The sequence below is a fragment of the Hemiscyllium ocellatum genome, chromosome 13 (genome assembly GCF_020745735.1).
Source record: "Hemiscyllium ocellatum isolate sHemOce1 chromosome 13, sHemOce1.pat.X.cur, whole genome shotgun sequence".
NCBI lineage: Eukaryota > Metazoa > Chordata > Chondrichthyes > Orectolobiformes > Hemiscylliidae > Hemiscyllium > Hemiscyllium ocellatum.
Window position 1 is genome coordinate 59,983,243 of NC_083413.1, and position 27,856 is coordinate 60,011,098.

At 39.7% G+C, this 27,856-nt stretch overlaps 1 protein-coding gene across 1 annotated transcript in view; it reads left to right on the top strand.

Annotated features, from left to right (window-relative positions):
- The window catches only part of farsb (phenylalanyl-tRNA synthetase subunit beta), a 60,553-nt gene that overhangs the window by 21,405 nt on the left and 11,292 nt on the right, over positions 1–27,856 (top strand). Inside the window, exons 8-16 of the mRNA XM_060834224.1 lie at positions 509–579; positions 695–756; positions 1,349–1,400; positions 3,248–3,309; positions 3,400–3,607; positions 6,333–6,413; positions 8,777–8,869; positions 15,564–15,681; positions 19,892–20,044. Of these exons, the coding sequence (XP_060690207.1) occupies positions 509–579; positions 695–756; positions 1,349–1,400; positions 3,248–3,309; positions 3,400–3,607; positions 6,333–6,413; positions 8,777–8,869; positions 15,564–15,681; positions 19,892–20,044 (900 nt within the window). The remainder of the gene's footprint in view (positions 1–508; positions 580–694; positions 757–1,348; positions 1,401–3,247; positions 3,310–3,399; positions 3,608–6,332; positions 6,414–8,776; positions 8,870–15,563; positions 15,682–19,891; positions 20,045–27,856) is intronic.

The window sequence follows — 27,856 nt, forward strand, 5'->3', positions numbered from 1 at the left end:
TCTTTTAGCAAAAGCTTTAATCTTTTTCTTGTGGTTACCAACTTAGAACTAGTGTTTCCTTTTTTTAATGTAAAATCAACCTGGTAGAAATGTTATTGAACCTGGGCCCTCTAGCCCTGAGGTCGGGACACTACCACTATGTCACAAGAGCCCTCTGTTTACTTTATTAAAACCGAGAAATATTTTGAACCCCTGTATCAGGTGACCTCCAAACACTCTTTGCTTGATGACAAGGGCCTTGATTTCTCAGTCTTTTCTAATGGTCGAAACCTTTTTCCTGGTATTATCCAATGAAGTTCTTCTGTGTCCTCGACTGTCATAAATTTATTGAAAGTTGGCATTGGCCCACAAATTTCAACTTACAGGCGAATGATTTACAAGGGAAAGCAAGAGGGAAAAGTAACCCTACCAAAAACACAACTATTAAGTAGTTGAAATAAATGTCTTTTGCTGTACTTTCATCATTCTAGTTACAAAGATCATCCTTTTTTTGTCTTTGATTTGCTAGGCGATCATAGTAAAATAACACTCAACACACAGAATGTTTTTATTGAATGTACGGCAACTGATCGCACAAAAGTAAGTATACCAGTGTTTGTTGGGACTTTTATATATTTTGCCAAACATAAAAGTAAACGTAACAAATATAATCAAACCTGACTGAGATTAAATGACTGACTCTTTCTTATCACAGGCAAAAATAGTGCTGGATATGATTGTCACAATGTTTAGTGAGTACTGTGAGAAATCATTTACGTAAGTACCTCTAAAAATTTACCTCCAGCAACAACAAATTGAACTTAAATATATTCTATGTATTTAACGTGGCAGCATGTACCAAGGTACTTCACAGGTGCACTATAAAACAAGATTTGCCAAATGTAGAGATACTGAAGCTGGTGAACAAAAATGTGGTCTGAGAGAGAGATTTATAAGAGATGTGAGATGAGGATGTTTTGGAAGAGCCTAAGGTGAGATATCTGAAGTCACATCCACCAATGATGGAGCAACTTGAGATGTTCAAGAGGCCAGAATTGAATGTACTATGTTCTTTCGCATCTGAATTAAGAATGTTTGTTAATGTATGATAAAGTAAATACATTGTACATACAGAAATGAGATAACTTTGAAACAAGATTAGAGGTTGTGTTTTAGGCAAATTGTGTGCATTTTTATGCTTATATTATGGCTATCTGCTATTTGTAATTCCTTCCCGAGCAACTGTTGGTGTAGGATAGGTCTTGGATTTTAACTGAAGAAAAATACTTCTGATGTAATATATTTGTAATTATCAAGTACAGATGTCTGGAAATGAATCTTGAATTAAAAATCAAAATCTGTTTTACAGAGTTGAAGCAGCTCAGGTAATATATCCAAATGAAGAAACATGCATTTACCCAGTGAGTATAATCAGCCATTCTTTCTATTGTGTAAAAAATATAGTTGGCACCCTTAATCATAATTGCCCAACATGATCAGTGCTGAATGTAACCTTCAAGACAATTACAGTTTACACAATGTAGGGAAATCAATTTATAACAATTGTTAACAAACACTAATGCCAGAGAAATAAAAATGGATAATCCTCTGAGATCAGATATGCAGATTTGTGTTGTCTTCATGCTTTTCAACTTGATAATTTTCTGCACAATATTTGACTTTTAAATATTTAGATGATTGCTGCACTTATTCATTTGTTTTTTCAAATTCCAAGATCCATTGGAAAATTAGACTTTCATTGATTAATATGACAATATATGTATTCTGTGTTTTCTAATAAGTGAAGAAACAAATCAGCTCAAATTGTGCAGAATAAGAGAAATAAAAGTTACCACTTGTTATGTGAAATGTTATATTGTCAATAGAATTTTAATAAAGTGTAACAGTCATTAAACAAAAGAGTTGTGTCACCAATGCTTGAATTGGGAAAAGTATGCAACAATGTAATTGGATATTTTTGCTGTTCTAAATTTGAGTTGTGCCTTTAGCAAGCGTTTTGAGTACCTTTTTAAAGGAAGGATTAATACAGATCTGTAAGTAGTGGTAGCAATGGGAACAGTGTGAAAAGCTGGACTAACAACATTACACAAATATAATGGCACAAAATTGAAGTTTGTTTGTTTTATGTTTCAATTTGTAATGTTATGTGATTATGTTACAAATCTGGTAATACCAAGTTATTACAAATTATTTTCTGAATTAGAGCTTGTATTAAAGTTGATCTCAGTAGGTTTCACATTTCAAAGATTATAATTACAAAATTTAAAACTTGTATGTCAAATAAACAGTATTGTATACCCTTTTAATTTCTATAAAACAATTGAAATGTACTTTGTGAATCTGCAGCTTTGTAGTGTTTCCTTTTAAATACAAAATCTATATCAATTGTTCAATTAGGATTTTAGATTATACTATCCAAGCATATTGGTGTACAAAACTACTTGATGACTTTCACATATCAAAAATATTATGCTACTAGTTACACTGTGGCAGGGATGTCAATGTTAACACTGCAGAAATGTGATTTTACTTGTGGAATATGATATAAATTTATGCTTGTGTACATTTTTGCTTTATTCATGGGACGGGAATATAATTGGCCAGCACTTATTACCTTTCCCAATTTTCCTTAGTAACATTATTAATACCTCTACACTGTTATTTGGGAGGGAGTTCCAGGATTGTAACCCAATGATAGTGAAGCAATAACAGCATAGTTCCAAGTCAGGATAGTGTGCAACTTGGTGGGGAACTTGCAGGTGGTGCTGTTCCTACATGTCTTCAGCCCTTGTTCTTCTAGGTGATAGAGGTTGTGGGTTTAGAAACTGCTGTCAAATTAACCTTGATTAGTTGCTGGATTGAATCTTGTTGCAAAGTATACCAGTTTTAGAGAGTGATTAACTCTTTTGTGTCACTTCCTTTGTCTTGTCGGAAATGTGCTTATTTAGGCAAGTGCAGAGTATTCCATCACACTCCTGGCTTTTACCTTTGTAGACAGTGGACAGATTTTGAGGAGTCAGAACATTGATGTAGTGGGATCCAATGCCTTTATTCCTTCTGAATTGATCGCGTGAAGGGGTCAGTGCCACAATTTCCTAGACAGTTGTGACCAGCCAGATGGAACCCATAGAACCCACATTCTAAAATAAGTTAGGATTTTCCAGAAAGGAGGGATAAATTTGGAAAAGTTTAAAATATTATTGAAAATGGCTTTGTTGACATGACAAACTTTTTTCTTCTTTTTCAGGAGATGAGGTATAGAAAAGAAATTCTAAGTGCAGATTTTATTAACAAGCATGTAGGAGTCTCGTAAGTTATTGAAACTAATATATTTACCTGATTAAATTGTATTTAAAATTCTAAATTCTAATTCTAATTGCAATTTTATTTTACTTACAGTGAAACACCTGAATCTATTGCTAAACTGCTGAGTCGAATGTACTTAAAGTCCAAGGTAATAGGAAATGGAGAAGAAATAGAAATTGAAATTCCCCCCACAAGGGCAGATATCATCCATCCGTGTGATATTGTAGAAGATGCAGCAATAGCCTATGGTTACAACAATATCAAGATGACCGTTCCAAAAGCATACACTGTAGCTAATCAGGTGAGAGACAGCAGTCTTTGTTATTGATTAAAGTAAATGGTTGTAATATTACATTACATCTGCATTGTTATTATGAAGTAAATTATGGACTATTGATCTTTGAATCCCATTATCTGATTTAATACCTGGGACTTTCTTGAACTGCAATGGTTTTAAAAAGGATTGAAAAGCATTGATTAAAAATAGCCACAAGCATCACCTGACCTACCCAGGTTGGCCAAGTTTCATAAAAGTAACATGGATTCTTATTCAGCTCATACTAGCTTGTTTTAACATTTTACATGAAGACAAATAAACTAGTCATTTAACCTGTGAAAAGGCCTTCACCTCTAATGTTCCCTCTGCTTTGTATAGTTGTATAATCATTTGGCATGCTGATACATTGACTATGGGATTCTCCAGTTGCTGCCGTGCACAGACCTTAGATCAGCACAGCAGCAGGAAAAGTTCGGCTGAACATACCACATCTTCTATATTGATTTACACCATTAAGAGGGTCTTCACATGGAACCTCACCTGTTATTACCAAACTTCAGACAGGGAATTTACAAACTGCTGCTGTTTCAAGGGGCTTCTTTGGTAGAGCAGAGACTGATCTTAGACTGTAGAACTAACACATGCTGGAGAAAGCTCTCATTCCATCTCTTGAGAAAACAAAATATCCAATTATAACACTGATTGGAAAGAAATATCAGTATCAGAAAGCCAAGAATTTAAATGATCACTGCAATATTTACTACTGTTGGGTGTCCAAAGACCCAACTAATCAGTCGTGCTGTTGGGTCTAAACCATATGCCTCAACAAAACCCAAATGACTCAACTATATCTTTTATGTTATTTATCTTATGGATGCTATCCCCTTTTAGTAATATGCGTGTGTGTCTCCAAGTACTTTACAAACACCATATACTTGATATCATTACTTTATTACTTTTCTCAGAGTTGGCAGGTGAACAACTTGCTCTCAATTAACTTCAGAAAACCTTGTGACTGGCTCCTTAGTGCTCCATAAACTGAGTTTGCTATATTTTAGTTGCAGAGTGGTTATGTCCTTGTGCTAAAAATAACTTAAACTTTTGTTGTGACCGACTGAGAAGATTGGGAAAAGGGGATCTGGTTCACTTCTCCTCACCTGCTCATAACAGCAGTATTTTAAGAAAGCTTTGTCCTGAAAGAAATAAAATATTTTGTATCTTTGGAATGCTCCAAAATACTTCACAACTAGTGAATTATAGTTCAAGTGTAGTCAGTGTTGCTATGCAGACAAGCACAGCAGCCAGGTTCCAGTAACACCCAGGAAATAAATCATCACCTTCTTGCCTAGATGTTCCGATCCCAATAACACCTGAGACCTTCACTCATATTGTGGTCACAATGGCATCGGAAGTTTTGGGGAGCTGATATACACCAGGAACAAAATTGGATATCTCCGGGACAGTTTTGTGGGAGCCCTAACTGATGCTGTTTGCCATGTATGGACGGTGGTTTTTACATTGATTTGTAACAGTTATGACGCCTGTTTTGGAAATGATTGTCTAAATAAATCAGGTGGTAAATCCTGCACAATGGCCACACTGTCACTGCTGACCCCCTCGCAATGCGGCCCAACCCCTCTCTCTGACATGGCCCTTCTCCCTCCCTAACACAGCCCACCTCCTCCCTCCCTAACACTACCCACCCCCTCCCTCCCTGTCATGGCTCACCTCCCCCCCCCCCCTTCTCCAACACTGGCCAACCTCTCCCAATGCAACTCACACCCTCTTAACACAGCCTCACCCTTTCCTGATGCTGCTCATCCCCACCACCCTACGACTACTATGTGACTGACCCCCCCCCGCTGCTCTCCTAAAGGTGGTGACCCAACCCTTGCAACCACTTCCCAGCTCACTTTCTCAGAACCCTTTCCTCCTTAGTCTGGCAGATGTTGTGTCAAAGGCAGTGCTCCAGGATGGAGTGAGGATTGTTAGCATACTGGGTGGGAAGCAGGGGGAAGGCTAGGTGTTGGGAGTGAACATAGAAGGGAGGGTGTGGGGTAAACTAGTGGGAGGGGTGATGGGTTATTGCAGCAGGGAGAGGGTATGATGAGGGTTGTGAATGTAGGGATGGTGGGTGGTGTGAGGGAGTTGAGCACAGTGAGGCAGTGGGATGGGATGTGGGAGGGTGAGCAGCGACTAGAGAGATAAAGAGATCAGTATCAGGCGTTTAGGGAGGGCTGGAATAGTGAATAGTGTTTGGGAGGGTGGGGGTGAGATTTATTGGTTTGATGACAGTTTGTGGAGTGATGGTCTGTGTTGGGTGTGCATGGACAGTGAATGAAATGAGTCCATAGAGGGCAGTATCCCATCATCAAGTCACCTTTTATTTACATGTGGAAGAGTCCTCCCTCAAAGCCAACTCTCAGTGGATCATGATGTCTGACACTACTGTTCTGATCTGTCCAGCTTAATAACCCCAATTAGGGAACTGCTACTCTTTGAAATCCACCCTGATTGTTACAATCACCACAGTAAGCATTTTAGGAGCTGTGAGAGCTGTTCTAAGGGGAGGTGGGTGTTCTCTAGGATGAATGGTTGGTGAGTGGCGTCAATGGGGTGGGAGCCTCTTTGACATCCTGTGGCCATGAATGCTAAACACTGTGCTACTGAGACTGCAAAGTCTGGCTGTGTGTTGCTGAGACTGTCTTTAGCCTGGTCACCTGATTGCTTTTATTTTATCCTTTATTAGTTCTCATTGAACAAATTAGCTGAGTTGCTGAGGCAGGACATGGCAGCTGGTGGATTCACGGAGGCCTTGACCTTTGCCCTGGTGAGTTCATTATCACTTCCTAATATTTAGGATCATTGCAGGAACTTTAATAAGATCAACTTCATTTTTATTTTGGTTTAAATATTTTGTTAAGAATTAAAATGCATTTGTACCTTCATTTAGCTGCTTACTCTGTGTGACGGGTACATATTAAGATCATTTATTTTTGCAGGGCACAAAACACAAACTTTGTGCATTTTCTTTACTTGGTCCTGTTTTCTCAAGAAAGAACAAATGACAATGATAATACATTTGAGACATACTGCTGAACGTGGATTTTTTTAAAAATGTCAGATGGCACCTTTTGCAATGACTGACTTAGAAAACCCTTTTTTTGTACATTTTGGTGAAATTTTGGTAATACACGTAATTAAAATTTATAATTAGCCAACGACCTCTCTAGAGCAGATAGGACATGAACCCAGGTTTCCTAGTTCAGAAGTAGGAATGCTACATCTGTAACATGAGAGCCCACTATTTACCTCAGTTTGTTTTTCATCAACCTGTCCAGATATGTTATGACACATCGCTGGTGTAAGTGAGACTTCACCCAGGCCTTCTGGTTCAAAGGTGGGGATACTATACTGTGCCACAAGAGCCCTGTCGCTACCTCAATTTTTTTTTCTAATCAACCTATTCAGGGATATTATAGCACACCTCTGGAGCAGGTAGGATTTGAATCCAGGCTTCCTAGGGATACTACCTCTGCACTAAAAGAACCCCTCTCATTACCTCTATTCTATATTAAGTGTGAGTGGAGGTGAGTGTTCTCCAGGGATGCATGGTTGGTGAGTGGTGTCAGTGGGGTGCAACCTACTGAAGTTCACCCCAGCTGAATCTAGGAAAATGGATGAAAGTGGACGAGTTCCTTGATAAATCCAAGGGCAGATTGTATGCACAGTTGGTGAGAGTTGACCTGTATTCCAGTATGTGCAAAGGACCTAATGATGGTGGAGTGCCATCAGTAGAGTGCTGGAAACTGGTCACTGGGCCTTAAAATTTTCGTCCACTATATGGACAAGACAAATTACAGAGTTGACATTTTTTAAAGACCTGAATCATCCAGATGTTTACAATAGCTTGGCACAGACTGTACAGCTTCCTGATAGTGATGGATAGAATGCCAGGAAAAAATCTGTTCACCTGTTTTCACACACGGACAATGATAGTACTGTTGCAGAATTGTATTGGACCAGGGTCACCAGGTGTACCGAATTGTGGAAGAAGCCCACGGTAGCTAGATGATCTTCCCTGCAATGTGGTAGAGTTTGTGAACTTCATTCAAACAAATGCTTGTACTTGTTCCACCTCTCAACACTGCAAACATATGTCACCAGCCCATGGCAAATTTTGTTAGGGCATCAACTCACTGGGTTGTTTTTGAAGCTAATAAATCAATGTAGCTATTTATAGCTGTGAACTGTCAGGTAGAATTTGTTCTTGAATGTTAACAAACCTTGCAAAGTATTTTTTTGATGCTTGTGTGTTGGTAAATTACAGGCAAGTAAATTCTGGCCCAAATTTGCTTGGAAAATAATGGTGTTTGAACAGCAAGTATCTTAATTAATGTGCAAATTAACCAGCAACTTGTGGTGAGGAAGAGGAACCCCATCAATTACAAATGGCCTGATGCCAATAGCTTGTGGCACTTAACCATCCCTTGAGTTTAATGAAGTTGCTGAATTTGCATCTTAATTATCCATTTAACTTGCCACTGGAAGCTATCTAATAATCAATAGTGTAAAATAGCCTTTTGACAAGGTGATAATTGTTAATCAATTTACAACCTGTAAAGTGAACCTTACTTTCTGTCTCTATTTTTGTCCTCTCGTCCAGTTTTTATTTATTTCCCCTTCCATTTATTTATCTTATATTTTAATTAATCTGTTCAGAGATGTCATGACAGTGGATGGGACTTGAACTCAGGTCTCCTGGTTCGGGGTAGGGACACTACCACTGTGTCGCAAGAGCCCTCTGCTTATTTCTCTTGCTTACCTGATTGAAAATGAATTCACCCACTCAAGTTCATTTTCCTTCTCAAGCCTATTTATTTCTCAACCCCTGAATCTAATTTAATGTCGTTGGTGATTCATGTCCCACTTGCCCTGTGCACTTACTCAGCCAGTATCTGCTCATACTTCCAGTAATTTAGTGTGTGAAGATAAGTTGAGCTTAAGGATGCAAGAATAAGTCAAACGAATAGAGCATATTATATCGAGGTCTAGCAACTTATGTGCCATTGTGTTTGAACTTCTTGTACTATGGTTGGTTATATCTGTGAAAACTATTGTTATGGAATTATGACCAGCCAACTAGTTAGCCATTGCCTCATGTCTAATTAGTGCTGCTTTTCATCACCTAAGTGTTCGCAAGATGATATTGCTGGCAAGCTGGGCAAGGACATATCAGAAACGAAAGCAGTACATATAGCCAATCCTAAAACAGCTGAATTTCAGGTAGGAACGAAGAATGACTGTTTGTTCTGTTTTTGTTTTGAAAGATTTGCACATTTGCTATTTCCAATTTTGAAGACGGATTTTTATGTGTGTAAAAAATCTTTAAGTTATACCTTTAAAAGATTTGAAATACAGTTTTGTCTTATAATATAATTGAACTTCCTGACAAATTTATTTCAGCATAGCAATTATTAATGAGATAACTATCAAAATATAATTATCTTTAAAATGGTACTTCTAGGTAATAAAAGATATATTTTGAATAATTGTAAAGTCTGATTTGTAATTCAGTTGGTGAATTCACTCCTAACTCATTTGTGAATTTGCTTGAATTGTACCCATACCTGGGACATTAATCTGATTTCATGGGTCTTTAGTGTTGATCTTCAAACTCAGGAGGATTTCCAGCATGTAATGTTTACACTGAAATTATTAAGTGACTTATGATGAAAGAGTTTGATTTTGCTACCTACAACCTCTACAAATTCCTCTTCCCTCATTGCTGTTTTATTGCTGTCATCCCCTCCTGCCCACCTTCTCTTACCCACTCTTCCTTTTGCCCAACACACACCCTCAGTTTTTCTCATTTTTAATGTTTTATTTTAGATGCTTACTTAAGAAAGTAAATGAAAAGACCATTTTTTTTAAACAAAATACTTGGTACGATTTAATTTCCTCTTCGAAAATTCATTAATGTGTAAACTAGCAATTTTTGCCCATCCCTAATCGCTCTGGAGAAGAGGCGGCACGGTGGCACAGTGGTTAGCACTGCTGCCTCACAGCACCAGAGACCCGGGTTCAATTCCCGACTCAGGCGACTGACTGTGTGGAGTTTGCACGTTCTCCCTGTGTCTGCGTGGGTTTCCTCCGGGTGCTCCGGTTTCCTCCCACAGTCCAAAAGATGTGCGGGTCAGGTGAATTGGCCATGCTAAATTGCCCGTAGTGTTAGGTAAGGGGTAAATGTAGGGGTATGGGTGGGTTGCGCTTCGGCGGGTCGGTGTGGACTTGTTGGGCCGAAGGGCCTGTTTCCACACTGTAAGTAATCTAATCTAAAAAAAAGATGGTGGTGAGCTGCTTTCTTGAACTGCTGCAGTCTTTTGGGTGGGGGGACAGCCATAGTGCTGTGAAGAAGGGAATTTCAGGATTTTGACCGAGTGACATTCGGGGACAGTGATGTAGTTCCAAGCCAAGACTGAGTGAGCACTTGCCTCCAACGTAACCTGCATTCAAAGTCAGTTGAACTGCTGTGTTTTCCACCAAATGTTCATTATGCAGCTGTTATTGAAAGTTATTTCTTGAGTTCTCTGCCTGAAGCTGGTTCCTATATTTTGTACACTAATGTATTGTCAACCAAAGCTCATTTAAATCAGCCATTAACCCGTTTACAACAACTATTTGTATTTATATAGCACCTTTAATGCCATTATATTATTATATTCACAGAGTGTAGAACACCACATGATCTTCACATTAGGAAAGTTTGAATAAACCACAGAGTACTTGCAGCAAAGAAGGGGGCATTCAGCCTGTTGTATCCCTGCTGACCAAATGCTCAGTCAAAGAGATAGCAACAATGTAGTGAGATGGAAAAGTATAGGCAGAAGGTTTTGGATTCAGGGGCCTAAACACTTGAAAGTATAGCCAGCACTGGTAGTGTGATTAAAACCAGAGATGCTCAAGACGCCAAAATGAGAAGAGCACAGATATCTCTAAGGATTCTGGGGCTGGAGGAGGTGACAGAGTTAGGGAAGGGAAAGACTACGGAGAGATTTGAAAACCGGGATGAGAGTTTTAAAATCTAAACTTTGTCTAGCTGAGAAATTACATAGGTCAGAGGTGATTAATGAACAGAATTTAGAGCAAGGTGGGGCGTGCACTACAAAGCTTTGATGACCTCAGGTTTATGGAGATTAGAAAATGAAAGGGCAGTCAGCACAGCATTGGAATAGTCAAGTCTGGAGATAAGAAAGGCCTTGATGAGGGTTTCAGCAGTATCTGGGAGGAAGCAGGGGTCGAGATAGATGTTGTTGAGCTGGAGGAAATGGGCATTCGGTGTGTCAGAATGGATATGTGCTCAACCTCATCTCCATGGCAAATTTGAAACCAAGATTGTAAACACTCTGGTTCACTCTCGAGCAGTCACTGGGGAAAAGGATGGAGCACAAGAACAGAGATTGCATTGTGCACTAAAGCCTATAGCTTCTGCCCTCCAAGTGTGGAGGAAGTTTGTGTTCATCTGGTACAGAATATTGAGCATGTCTGACAATTAAGAGTCAGTGGCAGGGTCTTGAGCTGAGTGCCCTCAGCACCCATGTGGCAACTGATGTATTGTTGGAACGTGTCGCTGAGGGGCAACATCTAGATGAGACCACAAGAGATATCCTTGGGGGTCACCAGAGGTAATGCTCTGCAAACAGGAAGAGGAGCCAGTACAGTTGATTCTTGAGAGCTTATTGGATAGTTGAGGTGGAATCAGGTGATTGCAATTCCATCCAGATGGACAGCGATGAAAATGCATCAGTAGGCTATGTCAAGAGCTGTACGCAGGTTGACATAGAGAAGGAAGGATTGCTTTACTTTTGTGACAGCTCCATTAAATGATATTGTTGACTTTGATAACATTAATGTTTGTGGCGGAGGTGCAAACCCGACAGGAGGGATTCAGCCATGGAATTCTAAGAAACTTGGAGACTGATTTGGGAGATAATACATTCAAGGACTTTAAAATGACATCTTTAGAAACCGAGTGAATTAAGTTTTAAAAGAAAGATGCCCTAACTTAAATTTCAAATGACCCTCCTTAAAGTCGTATGCTTTGATTAAGGTATAGAGCATAATTAGGCCAAATCTAGTGAATTGCTTTCCGTTTTGGAGAACAGTAGAAGGAAGATATAGTGAGATTGGAAAGGATCAAGTTAATTAAAATAATTAGATAGATTTTCGGTATCCCACTTGCTTTGGTGAAGAACCTAAGTGTTAAATATTAATTTTTTCTTCGCCAAGTATAAGTCTCTTTGAGTTTGGTGGAGTGATTTCCTGCTGTGAGGCAATGTCGAATCTTTCCAAACTTGCTGCTTTCAGTGTCATTCTGCCCCTGTGGAGAGTATCGTGACCGACTTCCCAGTCATAGTTGGAATGACTCACTACCCAGAGATATCTCCAGTTCACTGACGTTAACATCCCCGGTGTTGATGTCATTGTGAAAAGTCCCTGGACAAGCACTGTTCAGCACAGCTGCCCTTCACAGTTGCTGACATTTGCCTTAGACACAGCAGATGGAGGAATCACCCCTCACTTTGTGGTTAATGCCTTGGAGGTCCTGCTGGGAAGAGTGGTGCACAGATAGAAGTGCCTCTTCTCCTCAGGACCAGCAGTGGAGGCTACAACACCAGACCATGCCAACCTAGTGCAAAATTGGAGGTTAGAGCAGTTTCAGCCATTTGGAAGAATGTACAGCACTGTAGAAAGGAGGTCAGTATCAGTTTCTGCTTCGCCAATGTAAGAGTCACCATCTTCTCTCTGATGAACCCACTTCCCACAGAGGTTCATTCTCTATCACTCTTGCTCATTCCTTCCTACAACATCTACTGTACTAACCCTCACCTCCAACCTGCGACTTGACCTGCCATGCCTTGCTTGCTCAGGAAACGCAGCAACTGTAATAACTGCCATCCCTTTTCATTTTTCCTGTATCTGTCTGTCCCTCAGTCCAGGAACAAACCAGCCCACAGGAGAGCAAGAGGTGTTGGAACAAGTAATTTACCGCCAGTTATTCAGTTCCTCGTTCCTGGACAGAGAATCCTGACTCTGAATCCATGAGCAGGCTCCAAGCTGGTATTGGAGGGAGTCCTTGACTTAATGTGCCAGGATCTCCTGTGCAAAGGCTGTCTCCCTTGAATGGGCTGAGGCCAGCTGACACCAGGACAAGCTTCCTAGATTTGTGTCTGACAAGTGGCACAGTATAGCATTATGAACCTGGTACTTCTGGCTCAAAAAAGCAAAGCAAGGCAGGGATACTGTGAGTTGCCAAGTAGACTCAGAGTGAATGAGCGCCATGACAGAAGCAAATGGCCCAGGGATCTCATCTGGTCCAGTCCATGAGCTGGGTGCATGCCCCTGAGCACACTGTGTCCTTGCTGCAGTGTTACATCGCAATTGCAAGCCATTATCCTTGGATGTGGAGCACATTGGGCTGGCACCCTTGGACTGGGCCTGAGATGTTGGCACTGAATCTGGCAAGAAGCTGCTCTGGTTTCCATGCTGAGTTTTCCCACCAGCTTGTTTGCATGGTGTAGTAATATTGCACAGGGTTAGACTGTTAAATTGTCTTAACAAGCGATAATGAATGGCATTTGGGAATTTGCCACTGCTGCGCGAGAATCTTGCTACACTGCACGAGAAACTTGTACAAGTAAGCAGCGAGATGATCTCAACATTGAGAATATCTCACCCAATTTACCAATCATCTCACCCCTGCCCACATCACTGAGATCCTGCTAAGGTTCTGCCTGTAATCTTGAAATAACTGCACCATTCTGATACAATATCTTTTTATATAAATGACGATTGAAAATTCTGTAGCTCTACCACAGACCCAATGTATATGCAAACTGAGGTCAAGCAAGGCTGTGTAATCACACCAATATTCTTCACCACCTTCCTTGCCAGAACATATTCATTACTCAGTATTCATAAAGTTTCCCACTGAAGTGGAGCCTCTTTGCAGGATGAACATGAAACTGTTTAATGTTTGGCCTAGAACTGAGATGATCCCAAACTCTTGTTATCAAGCTGCAGTGCGCAGACTACATTGTGTCTGCACATGTTCAGAGGTGTGAATGAGAATTGGACATAACGTCCAGAAGTCTGAAGCCTTCCATCGGCCTGTCCCCACTTGACGCTCAGTGGGGCACTGTTTCAAAGATCCACCATGAGCCAGTTGATAGTGTGGGTCATACGTACTGCCTTGAGAGCCTCCTTACAGTGAGGGCAGGCATTAAAGACATGAATGGTGAAATTCAATATCATGCCCATTGTCACAGTGCAGCCTACAGCCTGTTCTGAGAAATGCTGTTGGCCCATTCCTGTGCGATTCCACATTATAAGAAAATGATATAATAGCGGCACCCTTTAAACCAATGGGACTGGCTATACCCAATACAGGTAAGGAAAATGCGTGTTCCATAAATAATGGTCTGAATTCATCAAACACTTTATAGCTAAATCGCTTTGAAGAAATATGTGTTATAGCAGAACGAACTGAATGGCCATATGGCAAATAGTGTGTTGGCTAAACAGACCTCAAACCTGACACCAAGCTAGAGATAGTGTTGCCTGTCCTCTATTCATGTCGATGACATATATAGTGCACAGCAATACACCTCAAATCCCTAGAGAAATACACCCAACAAAACTTTGGTAAAATCCTGCAAATCCATGGGCAGATAGAAGCTCCAATACTAGTGACCTTTCTCAGGCCTACATCCCCAGCGTTGAGGTCAGTCCACAGTACTGAGTGCATCATACGCTTGATATAAGACTTCCAAAATAAGCTTTATGCTCCAAGCTTCCTGACAGCAAGCAGTTACAGGGTGGGCAGAGAAATGCTTCACGGATCTCCTCTAAGCCTTCCTGAAAAATAACGTTATCCTGACCAACTTGTTGGAATCTTACCCAAGGTTGCCCACACTGGAGAAGCACATGTGAAAGTGCCAGCCATCCTGAGCATTTCCGATAGGCTCGGGTGGAGATCAAGTGCAAACAGTGAAAAGATCATGTGAAAACCTGAGCATCTTACCTGCTCAGACACTGCCTGCTGCGTGTCGTGAACTAGAATCAGATTGTTTAAATCATCTGAAGACCCTCAAATCCAGGGGTGTGTATCTTATACTGTGGGACCGTCTGAGAAGCTGGAAAAATATTTGACAGACCACAAGGTGGCGGCAGTGTTCCAGTTTGTAAATTGTTTTACCAAGTGCAAGCGAATGTAGGCTGTAAAATATTGCTACCAATTGGTCACTGCTTTTCCTTCAATGGAATAGCATAGTTATCCAATATTTTAAATAAATAAATGCATTTCGCAAAGAACATTTAACCTTAAAAGAGGTATTAACTGCATACTGTTCCCATTTGGAGTTTGTAAATATTTATAGAAAATGCAAGCTTCGGTTCCAAAAAAGCGAAGATTGAAATTGTAGTATATGACTAAATGTTTTTCACGTAGTTGGACATTTGCTTTTAAATCTGCAATACATTCATAACCTAAGAAATCGAAACAGGAGTTGGTCATTCGTTTCCTCAAATCTGCTCCTCTGTTCCACATGATCGTGGCTGATCCGACATTCCTTACATCTACTTTCCTCCCCTTTCCCCATAACTCTGGATTCCCTGACTGATCAAGAATCTATGTCTTCTCTTTATTTTAAATAACAATGGTTTGGAACTATCTGTTTCATTGTTCCCTGGAATGCGTTCACTTTGCATATGGGAAACCAGCTCTCACACATTTTGACAATAGTACTGTCTGTTTTACTAGCTGCTGAAACCAAATTTTACTGTTAGCAATGAGCAGGCAATCTTGCAAGTTTTTATTTTGTGTGATTAGTCTTCTCTGTTGTGGCGTGTTAAATGCAGGTGTTCCAAGCTGATAATGAAAACAGTTCATCTATAGTGTCCATCCTTCTATTTGATTTAGGTGGCTCGTACCACCCTGCTCCCTGGTCTGCTGAAGACAATTGCAGCCAACAGAAAGATGCCACTGCCTCTGAAATTATTTGAAATTTCTGATGTTGTTCTGAAAGATTCTTCCAAAGGTATTTATACTTCATTAAACACAATACTCATTTCATAGTCAATTGCGCTCTTACCTATAATTAGTATAACATAACATGCCAAACAAAGAGATTTTAGAATGATATTTTACTCATGTATAAACATTAAATAGTTTTTTGTCAATAGTTAATGGTTTAAAATTTTGATGCTTGAATAAAATTATGTTCAGTTGGATAGCATAGCTTTCTAACATAACACAGACTGGAGGCATAAAGCCCGGGAAATTTCGACTATCACTCTGTGCTGAGCTTGCTGGCAATTGCGGGAACTCTACAATAATCATCAAGAGCATGAACCCTGGCTAATGTTTTCTTTCCTGCAGCCCGTGAGAATTGAGGGCAAATGTGCCACCTTTGTGATGCACTGATTCAGCACAAGTCAGCATTCAATCTTCAGGCCACCCTGGCCTGTATCTCTCTCATACACAGAAAAATTTTGCTCATCTATTAAGAGAGCGCCACAGAAATAATTTAATAATACTGTTTAATTTAAGCAATGTTTTGTCCCTTCAGGATCATTTATTTGTAATATTAAGTCGCGACAGGCTATTCAATTGTTGGTGCTTTGCAACTGAGCTATCTAATGGCCACACTTCCAGCAGGGGTCACTATAGATGTCAAGAATAGGATCCAAGGATAGTTTCCTCCTTCCAAAATGTTTAGCAAGTAGGTTATTTGCCTATTACTGCTTCATTGTGTTCACTTAGCTCAGTGTGGAGTTACTGATCTGCATGGTTTAGCTACTTGGGTATTGGGAAATTCCATTCAAAAATATTAATCATTCCCTTTTTTAGAATTTACAAAAATGTGATCGTGCGTATGGCAAGGATTGAAATCATTAGCAGATTGTTTGCAAGTTCACAGTATAGTTCATATTGTGAAACTGAAATCCCCCTAGTTTTACAGGAGTTGGAGTATTTGTGCATCCTACAAATCATCATCTTTTAAAAAAATTACAGAACCTTTATGCAATATCCTACTTCAAAGGGAATTTTAAAGAATTAAGAAAACAAATGACAGGATGGATTAATTTTTAAAATGATCCAATTATACTATTAATTTTCATGTAATAAAATTTTAATGCACAGCAAATTAGCCATCTTGAGATATCGTTATTCCTGACATACAAGCTTGAGCAGATCTCTTGACTAATGATTTACTTTCTATTACTTTCTTTGATCCAAGAGTCGAATTTGACTTTTGCTCCGTCTTCCTCAGCGTGACAACAGTTCAGCAATTTATTAATGTAGTTCCAATACAATAAAATTTGTTGTCTCTTAAATAATGTAGTGTGAGAAATGCAAGTTTGCTCAGTTCTGAAATAGTAATTTAGTGTCATTGCTCACATGTTTAGAAGGCTCCCTCTGAATTAAAGAGGGGTCTCATGCACAAAGAACCACATTCCAGCAAAGAACCAACTCTCCTGGAGGGGAGAAAATTGGCAGGAGAAGGAGAGAAAAATTGAACTCCGATCTTGCAAAAAGTCTATGTGTGTTGAATTTTTTTAAAAGTTGGCAGTCTCCTGGCCCAGGTGTTATGCTGATTGCCTGTCGTGTACATGGTTATACTCCATGCTGCAGTTTAATACTAAACAATAAATGTTGCTTTGAGTATGTTCACCTTCACAAAGAATTAGTGAGAAGGCCTGATCAGGAGTACTAAGCAAAAGGCGAATTCAAAGCATGCCACTTCAACCTCATTTCCTGCATCTGTCAAAGGTCAAAAATGGAACGGCAAGGTTAGGTGATAGAAATTCAGTTAGTTGTGCAGCTTAAAGTCTAAGCAAACATTATTTGCCCATTATAAGCTGCAGAGAAATTCTTTCATGACATTATGATAATATTTTGGTTTAATCACTTGAAACTACAAGGATATGGCATAAGTATTTTATCTGATGTGTTGCATTCTTTTTATTAACAGTAATCAACCATTAACAGTTTTAGCTTTACTCTTCATAAAGCTAAATAACGCTCAACATGAAGTTTTTTTATTTCGATTCATGTTTTTTGACAGCTAAATTGTTTTGGCAAATGTTCTCAATCTAGGAGAGCTCAGCGGTACAAAAAAAAAGGAAAAAAATATTACCACTTGTTTTTCAAGTAACATTGCTGCAGGAAGTTCTAAGATATGTAAACGTATGGAATGGAAAGAAAGAGTATTCAGTACATGGCAGTCTCATTTTTCTGCACTAAACCTGTAATTATACTTGTTCTGATTTGATGCTAAATGGAGTGGGTTGCTTTTGCAAATGTAGTCATCTGTTTCATGTATCACCTGACATGAAGAAATATATCTTTAAATCTGACTTAACGCTTTGTTAGCTCAATCATGACCTCCTGTGCCTCCTCTCTGTGCCCACTTTTTGTGTGTGATAGCATATCATTGGACTGAGAGTATAGAAGTCATGGCTGAGCCTAATCCTAGTGTCGCAAGCACTTTTTCAAACAAATATCACTGGATAATGATCAAGGGCAGAATCTGTTGAGCCTCTAAAGCAATTTCAAGGCTACAGTTTCATTTTAAGATTTTGAGAAAAAAACTTTGGCTGATTAACTGCTTGGAGTGCGATTAATAAACCAGAAAAGGTAGAAATCTTCAGACAACTCAAAGTCTTGACCTAGACTTGGGCTTGAAATGAAGGTAAGATCAGTTATTCTTGATATTCAATAGCATTGACATTGGTAGTGGCCCACCCTCTGAGACAGAAGGTATGAGATCAAGTCCTAACACAGGCTGTGACAGCCACAGAGATGTGTCATAATATGTCCAAACAAATATGTCAACAGTCTCTGTAAAACTGAAGGTGGGAGGGTGGTGCTCGTGACCAGTACCTTTCAGTGACTGGAATCATAATTGACTTAAAAGTAGAGAGTTCCACTTGTTGCAAACCAGTTCTCACGAGCTCTGGAAATTACAGGACTTCCAAAGAGCAGACTGCAGCAACTGTGAATTGACAAAAGACTGCTAACATTTGTGCCACAAGTATTGTGCAATGGCGTTTTCTAACCACCACCCTATAAAATGCAACAGCATTGTTGTGGTTTCTTAATAATGAAGTTCATAAGGCTGACGCAACTAAGCTTGAGACCAATGTATGCTCCCACTTACATCAGGATTATCTTGGAGCAGGTTGGTGGTGGTTGTGTGGAGCACTGTTGGCTTAAGAGGCATGTCTGGTCCAGCCATACCAACAGCTTGACTATAAAAACAAAGCAAGAGGCTGGGTACTGACCAACAACTGCCAATCTGAACTCACCAAGCCTCTCCATTTTCTACATGCCCCAAATCAGCATTGTGATGGAACACTCATCACTTACCTGGATATATGTCACTACTCATAATGCTCTTTCTTTTCAAAAGAAACTGTCCATTTGGTAACATGTAAGTCTGCATCTGCCCAGAACCACCCTAGCACATTGTCGTTGGAGTACAGTATGACTGCACCTTCCGGCTCCAGGACCTTAACTGCAAACAAGATGCCAAGAAAGATGTTACCTTCAATACCTCTTTCACGTCACTGCCATGACCAAATACTGACTATCCTGGAATCCCTATTTAGCACCGTGAGGGAGCATCACCGACACAAGACCTGGTGCGATACACACCTGGGAAAGTCACAATCTGAGGACATATTTAGTAAGTGATAGCACACGCCTGACATTGTACAAAAGAATCCAGGGAAACTTGTTAGAGGAATGACCAAGAAGTGGACTCACTAGGATGCAATAAATGGACAATATGATGGTGCTTAACCTTGAAACACAAAATTGATTAACACTTGACTTTAGTTAAGGGTGATGTATGCATTATTATCTCATTAATAGAGGTGTCCCATCCAGATTTACGTTGCTGACTGGATCCTGGAAATCATGTTAATTATATGTGCTGTCAAAGGCAGGAGAATTATCATCTCTCAGACAGGAGTCTTCCCTCATGGTAAAAACATAGCTTGATTCCACAGTCACATAACGCAAATATTCTCTTCTACATCATTTTTAGCTTTTTTTTTAAATGATTATCATTCAAATTGTTTAACCCTTCTAGTGACCATTTTCTGAGCTTCAGGAACTTGTTTGAAGGTGCATTTATCTTTAGTATTACCTTACTCCAATGTTTTTGATAACTGCCTTTTAGGCAAAAATGGTACAGGTTTTTAATTGATACCATTATTTAAAATTTTACTGGAATGCAGATGTTGGTGCAAGGAACTCCAGACGCCTCTGTGCTGTGTACTACAATAAGAATCCTGGCTTTGAGGTGATCCATGGCATGTTGGACCGTGTAATGCAACTACTTGAACTGAATCCAGAAAAAGAGAATGGGTACTACATTCAGGCAGTAGAAGGTGAGTGGAGTTGTTTATTTCAGATTTAACTCAGGATAGTGTACCTGAATTCAGCATCACCAGTCCCTGTCCTTCGTTCTCCTCGATGTGCCTAATAACCTGGAACATGCCTTTACTGGCCCAAGATCTCGGGTGAAAAAGTAGTGAGACCCAGTGAATCTATTGATCTAGATCTTACAATTAGCAGAGGATGAACGGTTTCAGATGCTCATCACGATTAAAGTTACTCATGGACATTTTTATGGACTTAGGCCCTGGATTCCTTAATTAGAAATCAAATGCACTGTCTCATATTGGAGACCTTTTGTAAATGTTTCTCCTCAAATGGGGAAATTGTGTTGTAATAATAATGTCATTAAATTGGTAACTCAGCAGCCTGGACTAATGCTCTGGGGGCATGGGTTTAGCTTCCATCATGAAAGATAGTGAAATTTGAATTGAATTTAAAAAAATTTCCAAAGTAAAAACTTGCCTACTGACCATCAATTGCTGTAAAAGCCCAAATGGTTCACTAATGAAAACTGCCGTCTTTTTCTGGTCTGGCCCTGTATCTGACTCCAGACCCTCTTGATTAGATTAGATTACTTACAGTGTGGAAACAGGCCCTTCGGCCCAACAAATCCACACCGACCCGCCGAAGCGCAACCCACCCATACCCCTACATATACCCCTTACCTAACACTATGGGCAATTTAGCATGGCCAATTCACCTGACCCACCTGACTGTGGGAGGAAACCGGGGCACCCGGAGGAAACCCACGCAGACACGGGGAGAACGTGCAAACTCCACACAGACAGTCGCCTGAGGCGGGAATTGAACCCAGGTCCCTGGCGCTGTGAGGCAGCAGTGCTAACTACTGTGCCACCGTGCCGCCCTTGGTTGAGTTGTAACTGGCCTCTAGATAATTAGGGATCGGGAAACAAATGCTGGCCTAGCCAGCATCTCGCCAATGAAAAGAAACCCAATTAGGTTGAAGAACTCTGAATTGCAGTGCAGAGTCTAAATAAGGAAGTTGAAGTTAAAACATTTAATTCAATGTCAAATCATGCACGGAGAATGAAATAAAGGGAAAGAAAAATAGGATTAAAAGAACGTTGGAATGAGTGTAAGTTGTTTAGCCCCTTGAGTCTATCCATCATTCATTGAGATTACGGCTGATCTGTGACCCTATTCACTGGATCTGCCAAATAACCTGTCTCACTAATTTGAAATAAAAACAGAAATTGCTGAAAAATCTCAGTGGATCTGACAGCATCTGTGGAGAGAAATCAGTTAACTTTCTGGGTCCAGTGACTCCTCTTCAGACTTTGTTCGTTCCTTTTTTTGGTTTTTTGTCTCACTAATATGTTTGATTAACAAAAATGTTACAATCTCACTTTTAACATTGACCGAGTGTCAGCTGCCATTCTCAGAAGGGTTTTCAAAGTCTTGACCCCTTTTTTTTGCACACAGAACTATTTCCTAACTTCACTGCTGAAAGGTCTGGCAGTAACTTGAGGCTATGTCTTCTAGTCTTAAGCAGCAGGAAGAGTTTCTATTTACTCTATCAGTTTCCCTTAATATCTTGAAAACTTCAATCAGTTCACTTCTTAACCGTATAAATTTCTTAGCATCCAATCCCAGTTTATATAACACCTTCTTGTAATATAATCGTTGGAATTCAGATGGAGAGAGGGTTTTTTTTAAAAAAAAATGTCAACCAGAAGCAGAAAACAAGTTCGTTTTAATCTCTTAGAAACAAAAGCTAAATAAGTTAGGCACCCAACTTATAACAGCTCATTTTCAGTGCCAGAGAGATTCCTTGAGTATAATTTTCACTTAATGCACATTTAAAATCTGTTTATGCTAGATTGGGCAGCTGTGGATCTTATTGTCAGGATTAGTGGTGCTGGAAGAGCACAGCCGTTCAGGTAGCATCCAAAGTGCAGCGCACTTTGGATGCTGCCTGAACTGCTGTGCTCTTCCAGCACCACTAATCCAGAACCTGGTTTCCAGCATCTGCAGTCATTGTTTTTACCCCATCTTATTGTCAGATTTAGTGGTAAATACAGTAACCTCATGCTCTCTCGGTTTCAATGGTGGAGGATCAGCCCAACTCAGACAGAAGCCACCAGATTTCTGCATTTAACTGCACATGGAATTGTTAGAAGTTTTTTTATATTCACTTGTGAGACCTGTGCATCACCAGGTGGGTCAACATTTATTGCCCATCCCACCACCCCCCACCTCTGGCTCTCCTTGAGAAGGTGGTGGTGAGCTGCCTTTTTGAACTGCTGATGTCCATGTGCTGTACATATATCCACAAATTGCTGTTTTGTTAATTACACTTCAATGATAATGATAAACCAAAATTATTTTTGCTACAGAATCTGAGCCAAGTAATCATTTTGAGGAAATGCCTCTGTTTGAGGAAACTGCCTGAGTTTCATACTGACTTGTTACCCTGGGTTATGAATTCAACCCTGGATTAGGTCTTGATTTGCAATGTTCTGATGCTGAGACAGTGGACTGAGTATTGCCAGGGATGGGCTGCTCACCCTCCCTACCAAAGTGTTTGTCAGTAACCAACAAAGGAAAAGAAAATCCACCCCACAGCAATAACTCACTGCTGGTGATGTGAATAAATGCAGAATGGGACTCCTGTTCTTCACTGGGTTGGAAGTCCCACCCTCTGGAGCTGCTGTCCAGCCAGGTCTGGGTATTGAGTCAGGAAGATTTAGAAACCATTGGGAGAGGGCTTGGGATGTGGGCTTTGTAGAACAGGTTGAAATGAAAGAGCTATCTTCAGAGAGGTATCCCTGATGAATGGTGGGCGGGAGGGAAAGGAGTGGGAAGATGTTAGGCTGTACCCACTTTATTTTAGGTACCCACCTACCAATAAACACATCTGGCAAATTCACATTACCTTATTCAATAATTTTTTTTTATCAGTTGTACACAATTGCGCATTGGTTTGATTAAATATTACAATGGTAATTTAACACGTGGACAGAATATGACAATTGGGGCAACTTGACTCAACTATCATTATAATCTGTGGAATGTTTTTAAGTGACATTTTTCCAATCTTAACCACATCCAAAATTTCCTATTAGATGCCAATATGTTTCATTTATGAATACAAATCAATTCTTTCAATGGCAGATTAGCTTTGCTTTTAATGTGTTAGGAGACTGAAAGATGTGGATCAGAAACAGACTGAAATCCCAGGAGATTTTCTTTCCACCACCAGCAAACTACAATCTTTATGTCTTAAAAGTTCTCATGAAGTGCCCTGCCTAATGTTTTTAAGATAATTTTGGTGTTTGCAAGTTTGATTGGGGAATGGTAGGGTCATTGGTTGGAGCAACATTTTCAGTTCTTAAACAACACCAATAATAATTTTTTAGCGCTACCTTCTGGAAGTATTTATTGAAGCTCTTTTAAAACATATGCCAAAATAAAACTGTTGTTGCATTTGTGGAAGTTTATCATATAATCAGTGATATCATGGGAAACAAAGCACTTGGTGATGCAGAGTGTCGTCAGTCAGCAATGAATTACTTGCTCCAAAGTGAATTCACTGTTTTATTTTAGAAATACTGCTTATCACATTTTGCATTGATAGTACGTTGATCAAAGTAATAGCTCCGTGACTAAATGTTTAAGACTCTCAAAATTTGGGGCAGCATAGCGGCTCAGTAGTTAGCACCACTGCCTCACAGCTCCAGGGACCTGGGTTCGATTCCACCCCTCAGACGACTGTCTGCGTGGAATTTGCATATTCTTCCCATGTCTGCATGGGTTTCCTCTGATTTCCTTTACAGTCCAAAGATGTGTAGGTTAGATGGATTAGCCATGGGAAATGTGGGTTTTAGGGATAGGGTTGTTGGGGTGGGGGGGGCGCGGGGATAGGTCTGTGTGGGGTGTTCTTCGGAGGTCGGTGTGGACTCAATGGGCTGAATGGCCTGCTTCCACACTGTGTAGGGATTCTATGATCCTATGAAAATAATGGAGAAATTGCAATAGTCAAATGACAAATTGCCAAGTGGGAAATAATAAGGACAGCACTATCATTGAAAACTTAAATGATATGTTGCTGCTTATGTAATATGCTCTAATGATTGCCCCTTTTTATTGGAATGGGAAAAAAAAGTAAATTAAATAGACAAACATGAATGCTCAAATGTTAGCAAAGTAGTCACACAACTAACTAAATTAAGCTTTAAAAAGTAATGTGATCAATTAGCACGAAATGTATATGTTGAAATTCTGGAGTGAAGGGAACTAAAAGGAGTCAGAGCTAGCTGCAGGCAGACTGTACGCACGGTTGTTCATGTAACAATGCATGTAGTGTATTATAAGAAAAATAATTAGAGATATTGTGAAAATGTTATAAATTGCAATATGAATGTATGTTCATTTATTTATTCCTATGGCAACTGAGTTTCCTGAAAAAAGCTTGCTGCTTCAATATTGAAAGTTCTCTTTCGTAACAAAAGAAAGTTGCGATTGCACATGATTTCAAGCAGCATCAAAAGCACTCTAGATCATTTTAAGAAAGTAAGGCAAAATTAAAATCTGGCAGTGCAGTGCTCTGAAATGACAGTTTGAGGGCAATCCTCTTACACCTATTATGTATTCAGTTTTTGTTCCTTATCCAGGTCCTGTAAGAAATTTGATCACACAAAAGTTTCCAGATGATCTTAAACTAAGTGTTGTTTTCCAAAAATGCAAAATCTGAGGTGGTACTTGTACTGACCACTTTGTAGGAAAGGAAGAACGATCTTGCATTTCTGTAGAGATTTGCCTGATCTTAAAGGATTTTTCACAAGCGGTTAATTCAGTACACAGCCCAGAGTTCAAACCTACGACTTCATTGTATGTCAGCTCAATTCGACGAGACATTTACCATTTAATAATTTTGGAATATTCTGTTTTATAACCAACTATGTATACATTCTGTTTTTATTTGTGCATTTTTAAAAGTCTATTTTGATGACTTTGTTTTTGTAGAATTAACTTAGAGGAATTTCAGAGAATTTATTCATCATTCATAAACCCCACTGACAGCAAAATGTGCATTTACTGAGAAATTATATAACTGCAATGAACCTTTAACCTGTCATCTTAAAAATCTTCTTAATGGGAATAAATAATTCACATGGCCTCCTCTCCAAACTAGAGTACATAGTGACATTGCATGTTGAATGGAAGTGAGGTTTAAGTAGAGGTTGAAGGAAGTGAAGGTAATAAATTGTTACTATTGCAGGATTAAGATTGTACTCTGGCAAATGGCTAGATTAGAAGATGCAAAGGCCTTGGAAAGAGAGCAAATGAGATGTATGATAGTATTACAAAGGAAGAAGGATTTTACTTATGAGGAGGTGTTGGAACAGTTAGGTCTAATATCTTTGGATGTATGTGGTTAAAGGTTACTTTAGGTGGGTTTTCACAATGTTGCGGGGCCTTGATGGAGTAAACAGATAATACTATTTGCTTTTGTGAATGACTCACCTTTTATTGGGGGGAAAGCGAGAAACTCTTGCTACTGTTGGGAGCTGGAAAACTCTGAAAAATGTTGTAAGTGAATGCCATAAATAAGTTCAACACTTGAGTTTGATGGTTATTTATTAATGAACTTACACGTTTAAGGGCAAAGGCAGGGATGTGGGAACAAGTACTAGGGCTTTGTCAACACCTAATACAAATTTGACAGGCTGAACAGCCTCCCTATGCACTGTATGTTTCGACGATACAATGAGTAGCATTTACAAATGGGTGCTATAATAATAACATACCTATACAAATATATCTATTTCCAATGCATGAAGAAACATAATTTTCCTGTAATGGATTTTCCACCGTAGTTAAAAGTTGTACCATTTGCCACGCAAAATTGTGTGAATAAATTTGGTACAAATCACCTCTAGGTACAGTAAATGCTTCATTTAATTGAAAGCCTTCCTAAATGTGCTGCATCCTTTAATTAACCTTCTGTATGCCATGACTTGTTATGTCAAATGCAGGACACTGCAACCTCTCACTTTCTACACTTGTAGAAATACATTTTCTCATAATGGCACAAAGTTCTGACCTTTTGTCGCCATCTGTGAAACACCTGTGCATGGATATAGATGACTGGAAATAGGGATGAAATTGTTGAGTGCCATTAGCCTTTCTGGAGATTGTGTGTGAAAAATGATCCTCACTCAAGCTACATAAAATGGAACAGAGATGCTGTAGGTGGCCGTTTAGAGTAATATGTATCATCAAGAGATTTAGTGATCCTGTTAAAGCTTGGATATGGAACGGCCGCATTAGCAAACAGGCGTAGCAAAGCAGACAGTGCATGAGTCAGACGTCTGGTCTGGTTACCATCTCCAGGGACCAAGGAGGAGGTTAGTCCATTATATATACAGTGCAGAGGTGTAACAGTATTATAATATAATTAGCATTTACTGTCCAACCTCACTGAGATTTTCAATTAGAATATTGAATTCGCTCTTCTAATCTAGGTTGTTAGTATCGTATTAACTGATTACAGGTAATTAAATAATTGTCTTAAGTTATTTTAGCTGGACAATACAATTGTATGGAAAGTCATTCCATCAAATTTTGCACATTGTTGATGGATTTAAAGCCTTTGGAGAATTACATTTATTGAGGCTAGGTGATGTTACAAATAATGAAATTAGGAGCAGAAGTAGATCATTCAGCCCCTCATACCAACCTTATCTTTGAAAGTACAGTGAAAACAAACCCAGTCAGTCCAACCTTTCCTCATGACCACCCCATCATTTTGGGTATCAATTTAGCAAACCGACACTGAACCACCTCCAGTGCATTTACATCTCTTCTGCTATGCTAAATGGAAGAGAATTCAAACAGATCTAAAAACTCAAAACTGGACACCTGTGGGTTGCTGTGGGCTATCATCAGCAACAAAATTGTATTTGACTACAATTACAACCTATGGCCTGGCATAAGACCTGCTTCACTATTACCATCAAGGCAGGATATCAATTCTGGTTCAATGAAGAGTGCAGGAGGTTATACCAAGAACAGCATCATCCATACCTGAAAATGAGTCAGTCTGATGAAACTACAATATAGAGTGGTGCTGGGAAAGCACAGCCAGTCAGGCGGCATTCGAGGAGCAGGAGCATCAGCGTTTCGAGCATGAGCAAGGACTTATGCTCAAAACGTCGACTCTCCTGCTTCTCGTATGCTGCCTGACTGGCTGCTTTCCCAGCCCCACACTTTTCGACTCTGCAGTCCTCACTTTCTCAAACTACAATACAAAACTACTTGCTTGCTAAACAAGTCCAAAAATATTCCCACCCTCAATGTTGGAGGAGATCAGCACATTAGTGCAAAAGACAAGGCTGAAATATTTGCATCTATCTTCAGCCAGCACATCCGAGTGAATGATCCATCTCGGCCTCCTCCTGAGGACCCAGTATCCTGAATGCCAGTTTTCAACCAATTCATTTTATTCCATGTGGTGTCAAGAAAAGACTGAAGGCATTGAAAATTGCAAAGGTTGTGGGCCCTGACAGCACTCTGGTACTGAAGGCTTGTGCTCTACAACTAACCATGTTCGTAGTCCAGTTGTACCAGTACAGCCAACATGGGCATTACATGCCAGTACGGACAGATTCTCAGATATGTGTCATACAGAAAAAATGGGACAAATCCAACCATCCAATCACAGCCCTATTAGTCTAATCTCAGTCATCTGCAAAGTGTTGAAAGTGATCCTTGACAGTGCTCTCTAACAGCACTTGCAAAGGAATAACCTGTTCACTGACACTCGGACATGCTGCAGA